Here is a 7,043-nt window from a genome sequence, read left to right on the forward strand (position 1 = left end):
TGAGAATTTTCTCAAGTTGCGCTAGACTTTCTCTAACGGCATTTGCATTCTTTACATCATCCCATGAGGAAATTCAATTGATTGGAGCTCTTCCTTCCCTCCTAGGCGGACCTCTATGGGACTTGGATCGTTGATGAAGTCTAAGCATGGAGGTAGTATTCTCCTACATTTGCTGGTTTGCTACAAAGATACCTCCCAAAAATTTGTGACACCACTGAAACCGTGATCAGAAGCTACACAGTAGACATTGCAAGAACAAAAACATGTTGCTCCATGCACACCAAATGATAGACACCGAAGATGGTTTAGGGCATCTATGAAGTATATCATTTGCATGTGTTGAATGTAGCAACAAGTATTCTTGTCTTTTAGGCTCCTCATAAAATATGGTTTGAACTTCTCAAAACTACGTTGCCCTATAATGACATCAGGATATATTGATTTGAACTTCAAGAAGAAATTTGTCTGCAATTCAAACTATGCATTAGGAATTCTGAAAGCACATTCAAAGCACTAAAGAGAGCACATAAAAGCACAATAGAAAGCACATAGAGGCATAATAGAAAGAACATAAAGCACAATAGAAAGAAGTTCAACTATAAGCACAAGAGAAAGCACCCATTGTCATGTTGTCAGCATAATCCCAATTGGATATTTTTCCATTCAATATGTTTTTAGATCGAAGAATCACATTTAAATATCAAAGATGTTGCTTAACACCATCTTTCTCTTGGAAGAAATTCAAAATGTTTGGACTCACAATGCATGAACATTATATGAGCATGTTTAGATTCACAAAATTGATTTACAATTGGTAATTCACCTGCAAACTTCTCAATATTTCAATAGAATGATGTAAGATTCTCAAAATTTCAATGGAATGATATAACATTTAGCCAAATAAAACCTCAAAAACATCTTCAAGTATATGATTTTTCCTATTAATTTCTCATTAATTTCCTTCCAAATCAAACAAAAAGCCTTTGATTTTTGAATTTAGAAAAAAATGGGAATTGGGATTTTCCCGATATTACTAATATGGTGTTAGATTCATGGTTATATAAAGGTATTTCAACCCAAACTTGGTGTGGATTTTCTCAACATTTGTATCTCCAAAATTATCAAATTTGAGCGAGGATGGTGGCTCCTAGGCACATGTAGATTTACTACTATGGTGTTGGAGGAGTGTGAGCACAAAAAAAGTTCTAAATAAAAGCAATAAATTCAAAATAACACAAAAAATGCAATCTTGTAAGACTAAGGGGATCTCTAAATGGTAGAGAGAACAAAAGTGTTTATCCATGATTTATTTTGGATGAATAATGAAACTACAAGCACTACTTAGAGTTATTGGTGATTTTACTTTTGGACAAATCATAGAATGACATGTACAAGTAAGGGTTGGTATGAGCATCGAGCAAATAAGAAAATGTACAAGTATGGAAAGGAAATTTCTAATGGATGAGAATTTTGATTTGTTTCCATGTTGTAATTAATCTTCTTTACGAATTTAAATCTAATTTCGAATAAGCCTCTACATTAAATTGCTCAACAATATCGGTCCTCTTTGATGAGATGTATGTGTGACATTATTTGTATGTTTTAAATTACATTTAATAGCTAATTCAAGGTGTGGTGTAGAATTACGTTTCTTGCATAATTGATTAATTACAAAATAAAAATGGCTATCCATTATGCGAATGGAGTTGCTTGCATTGTATTAAACTAAAGCACATTGTATTCAACACATCACAACAACTTCTTGCATGGAGTGTCTATTAATGGAAACACCTAACATACACTTCGACATTGTATCACAAAAGCACCTACCACGGTTCAATAGCCCTTCATTTTAATCTTGGAAATATTTCATATAATCATAAGAAAACTTGTAAGAAGTTACCGAGATGAGAATGCAAGTGAGAACCTCAAGCAAGCTCTCTTGGACAATGACATTAATGGCACATTTTTATGCTACTGAATTGAGTTGGAGAGTTCCAAATTTTTGGAATTGTTCCATTTTTCCTAATAAAGTGAGGACACTAGAGAAGAACAACTTCCAAAGTTTTGCATACATAATGAAGAAGTTGGCTCATTAGATAGGAAAGCGATTGAATATACCAATAGAAAAATTTGCTTGTGGAAATATCTTCATATATTGGATGGAAAAGTGCTTGGGCAATGAGCATACATAGCAAAATATTTGCTTTGGAAATAGCTCTCTCCAAAATGGACATCAAGCGTTTGGCAGCCCAGTGGTGCCATCAATAGGATGAAGATGGGTGGGTTTTTTAGAATGAACATCTCTTGTTGCATATTGGAGCTTCAAAGGTCTCATCATCTCATGGTCTTCATGTATGCCAATATGGCAATGGATTAGATATCCTGGGTCTAGGGTGGGATCAAAGGGGAATGCAGAGCCATCTCTTGGGGAAAATCGCAATAACAAACGTGTCACATTACCACGATAAGCAATTATAGTGTCTTTCCATCCTCTGAGAGAGGTATGAGGTTCTCTAGGGTGGTCGGTGAAGCAGCTTCCTAGCTCTAGATATGGCAAGTCTAAAGAGCATCTGCCATCGTCGTAGTCTATCATGTTAAAATCCTGTTGGCTGAGTACTTGAAACTGAATGAGGTGAACATGCAGCGGATGATGGCTGTTTGTTGGATTGATGACTTCCCAAATCTCACTGCTTCCAACAATGGGAGTCAAATCTGCTGGGTCTTCCCATGAGAGATTACCAAAGGTCATACTAAACACAATCCCATCAGGTAAGGTGGTTTGCACCATATCTATTCTCCTTACTGTCTCCACGTCTTCATCAGGCGCAAACGTAGGAGGACGACCCTGATTAGCCTGTCCCAAGATTGAGCGCAGCTTTTCGAAAGATACGCCCTCAATCAATCCTTCTTCGGAGCCTCCATTTTCGACAATAACAAACTTCATTATTCTGGTCACGGTTGCTGGATCGTCATACCCGACGCCAAAGGGAAAAAGACCGTATTGTGCATTCCCCAGTAACACTTCAGTTCCACGTTCTAGTCCAGAAAAATCAATTATGACGTCCACCCTTTCTGCCGGAGAAATGATTATAGAGCTGAGGTTCATAGGTTCCGTAAGAAACCCACCATCGGTACCAATTTGGTAAAATGACAAGCTCGAGTGGCTTAGATTCAGTTCTAGGAACCTTGCATTACAACCGTTGAGGATCCGAAATCTATACGCCTTTGGATAGAGTTGCAGATAAGGCCACACTTTTCCATTCACTAGCATGGTGTCTCCCATCTCAGAGCACCAGTTGGGAGAAGAAAATCCCTGGACTGGAAAGTTAATGGAACCATTATCGAAGAATCGGTGATCTTTTATGAGAAGGGGGAGGCCGACCGGCAGAAATAGCTCCTCCTCCTCATGCCTCGGTGTGATGATATAAAAACCCGATAAACCGGCTTCCATGTTGAGCCGAGTTATGCCCAGGGTATGATCATGATACCACAAAGCTGTAGGGGCTTGTGAATTATTGTAGGTATAGTTTTGCTTAACATAAGCATCTCCGGTATCGACGTTGTTAGGGGTGAACCAAGCATCTGGATTGCCATCAGACGAACTTTCGACCTCTCCGCCATGCAAATGAGTAACGATTGGGACACCGCCGCTGCGAGGATTCGCCCAATCGATTGTAGGATCCACATTTAGGAAATGGTATTGGTCGGAAATGTGATTCTCCCACCTGATATGAGCTGGATTATGTTGTCTTGCCTGCGCATGAGAATGGGATCAGCTTTTACAGTTTCTGGAACAGGCCACCATACGAGTTGCTATCTTATAGCTGCATTAAATTCGAACTAAGCTTATCAAACTTACAAGTAGAGTGGGCCCTGGAAAGGTTGCAGTCCCTTGGGTTGTTCCGTATGCATACATAGTGGTGTTGGAAAGATCTCGATGCACTTTCTGTGAAAGTCACGAACGTTAAGACGCACAAATGAGCAATGATAAGTTACGACAATCGTCTCCCCAAATAAGCGTGCGTAAGCAGAAGTGACGTACAAGCAAGAAGGACGCTTACCTGTGTTATTTTGAAAGCGCCCAATATAGTCTGTTGGCCATCAGAAATATCAATTACTGGGGGAAAAGTCACTGGATCCACGAATTGTTCAAGTGTAGGGCTGACTGGGAAACACGCGGACATATCTGAAAAGCACTGAGAAGGAGATGTATGAAGGAATCCTATAATCACGAGAATGACGAACACTTTCCTCATGATCTCCGATCAGAAAAGAGCAAGGCTCTAGAAGTTCACACGTCAAAATATAATGAGAGATCTCTATGGCTGTTCGCGGCTACCGTGTAGCTTGGGTGCGTCCTATTTATAAGAAGGTAAGGGCAGAAAAGTGGAGAAGGAGCTCAGAAGCATGGAAAATGGGAGCTAATAAAGTGAGAGTTTCGTTTTGATGAGCAGCATGGAAAATGGGAGGTAATAAAGTGAGAGTTTCGTTTTGATGAGAAGCATGGAAAATGTGAGCTAATAAAGTGAGAGTTTCGTTTTAGGCCATTGCGATGGTTTGAAATTGGAATGATCTGAAGCCTGGATATTGTGTTTTGAGTCTTTTGATGGAGTGAGTAGATAATGAGATAATAGATCCACGAGATCGCCCTCGGAGGCTGGGAATCAACGTGACCAACGTTGGTGTTTTCGTGTGATCTGCTTGTTTTATTGGCTTAATTGTCATGCGAATCTGTCGATAGAGCCACTTGCATGATAATAGAATCAATGCTCATGCTCAACTTCGTGCAATGAATCTGCCTTCGTATTGTTAATTGGCATTCTATTTTGTTTTTAGGCAACAAAATAGGGGAAGACATCCCCAAGAATTGTCTCAAAGTTATCCCCCACCTTTTATAGGAGATGGAGGGAATCGTGCTATTTCTATTAGTGGAAGAGAAGCTACATCCATAGAGCTCTTACTCCAAAATGCTTGATGTTAGCCTTGAAAATAGGGGCTCCTTGAAATGTGCAAATTTTATTGGGACTACCCTTAGAAGTTAGAACCACGCAAAATGACCTTTGATTGTGCTCATGTGAGTCCCTAGGGATTTTACATCCCTTTAGAGATTCACTCAAGAGGTCATGTAGACCATGCTCAAGGAGTAACCATTTTTTAAACAAACTCGAAAACCTATTCTTCGTACTCGCAACCAAGTAATTAATCTATCTCTCCCCCGTGCATTCACTAATTAACCTAAGCCAATCATATTAATCTATATTCTAATGGAATAAATCTCCTTCCTCCTTCTCTGCTCCGCTCCCCGCTCTGCTTTCTCCTTCCCCCCCTCCTCCCACCTTCCCTCGGGCCTCCTTTCCTCCTTTGCTCCCTCCTTCCTACTTGCCACTCGTCTCTCCCCCTTCCTCTCCCTCTCTTCCTTCTTGCCTTGGAGAGGCCTCCATAGCCCACTACATGCACTTTACCTCCTCCCTCCTCCTATTATACCCAAGGCGGCAGAAACTTAGAAACTTATGTGTTACCATCCTTATCAAATTAAATTCACAAGCCTAGGTTAATCAAACATTCGAGCCTTCCTGCGTGAAAATTAATTAATGTGCATACTGTCGACGGGGGGCCTATTCATCAAAATTGCGCTCATACATTAAAAAGTGAAAGTAAAAATATTTATGAAGTCACAAACGAAAATCAGTGAACCATGTTCAAAATATCATGATGTCAAAAAATTTAGAGATTGGAAAGGGATGGCGTTAGAATAGGTATCATATGGTGAATACAAATACTGGATGGCGTTATCTACGAGTTGTCATAGGAATCAAATCATGGATGATTGTTTCAAGTGGTTATTGTTGTTGATAACCAAACCACAAGTAGAATTATTTAGATGTGGTTTGGTTATTGTTGTTTGATTTTTTAAAGTTGACACATGGGGGGATTACTATATAGAAAACTAGACTATCACATATATTGAGAGGGCCATAACATGTATTTCATTAATTTTAGATTAGTGCACTCTCCAAATTAATTTTTATAAGTAATTATGAATAAGATTTAAAAAAGTTCTCCTAAAAACAAATTAAAGAAAAAACACTAAAAGTAAGCCAATTTTGTAAGTTTTTTAAAGCAAATAAAAGTAAAATTATGATCATAGGGACTTAAATGGTAAAATTAGGAAGTTTTTAAAAGAAAATGTAAGTAAAATTGTAAAAGAAAATTTCTTAACTTATTAAAATTTTAAATAAATGAAAATAATTTAATTATTTTTACCATTTTTCCTTAATGTGATAAATATATAAATCCATGAAAGGAGACTTAACTATTTCATGTAAAGAACATTGTCACTCGCAATATGCACAAATTTAAAACTTTTTAATAGAAAAAAGACACGCCATAAGACCCAAGTTTTGTATTGAACCAAAGAATTGTAGCAATTATAGCTATCATATGTTTACATTGAGAAACAAATCTCTCAGCTGGAGTCATTGTATAAAATGATATAGATTCATATGTTTACAAAATTGTTGCTCTTAAAGAGCCTTCCATGCCATCTGCATTGACTCCCCGTTGTCTTACACAACAAGACAAAGCACCCATAGACGCGCGCACAGACGCGTTTCATGAACTAAATAAAAAACTTACGGGCGCGTCTATTTGTACGTCTGGAGAACCGCGTCTAATTGCGCGTCTATATATCAGACTTACGCGCGTATAGACGCGCACAAAGACGCATAAATAGACGCGCTTATAAACGCGTTTATAAACGCCCATATAGACGCAAGTCGAACAAACAGACGCGAATATAAACGTGTTTTTAAACGCACTGATAGACGCGCTTTTTTTTTATTTTAAATTTTACAGAATACTGTGTATGTTGTGTATGCTATATAGTTACAAGAATCCCATATCCACATTCTGTAATTCAATTCTTACAGCCAACCGCATTTTAATTACAATTCCAAATAAAATATTACAACTCCAAAACGCAATAAAATTGAAAGCTCAAAAAGTGCTTGTATATACATATAGCACGAAGCTAAGCCACG

At 38.2% G+C, this 7,043-nt stretch overlaps 1 protein-coding gene across 1 annotated transcript; it reads right to left on the minus strand.

Moving 5' to 3' along the window:
* Nucleotides 1-2,122: 2,122 nt before the first annotated feature.
* LOC147888369 (uncharacterized) lies at nt 2,123-4,332 on the minus strand. The gene is made up of 3 exons (XM_087392758.1): nt 4,065-4,332; nt 3,863-3,949; nt 2,123-3,757 (listed from the first exon to the last, which is right to left on the minus strand). Exons 1-3 carry the CDS (start codon nt 4,257-4,259, stop codon nt 2,237-2,239), a joined length of 1,803 nt encoding a protein of 600 aa, XP_087248884.1. The 5' UTR covers nt 4,260-4,332; the 3' UTR covers nt 2,123-2,236.
* Between the last annotated feature and the right edge of the window lie 2,711 nt (nt 4,333-7,043).

The sequence above is a fragment of the Dipteris shenzhenensis genome, chromosome 21 (genome assembly GCF_047967505.1).
Source record: "Dipteris shenzhenensis isolate YYH24624 ecotype China chromosome 21, Dip_SZ_1.0, whole genome shotgun sequence".
Taxonomy (NCBI): domain Eukaryota; kingdom Viridiplantae; phylum Streptophyta; class Polypodiopsida; order Gleicheniales; family Dipteridaceae; genus Dipteris; species Dipteris shenzhenensis.

Excerpts from the sequence above, each read along its gene's own strand:
- LOC147888369 (XM_087392758.1), bottom strand. The coding sequence starts at position 4,259 with ATGAGGAAAGTGTTCGTCATTCTCGTGATTATAGGATTCCTTCATACA. Across the intron at positions 3,950-4,064 it reads GCGCTTTCAAAATAACACAG|AAAGTGCATCGAGATCTTTC; the intron begins GTAAGCGTCCTT and ends TGACTTTCACAG. Across the intron at positions 3,758-3,862 it reads TTCCAGGGCCCACTCTACTT|GCAAGACAACATAATCCAGC; the intron begins GTAAGTTTGATA and ends TCTCATGCGCAG.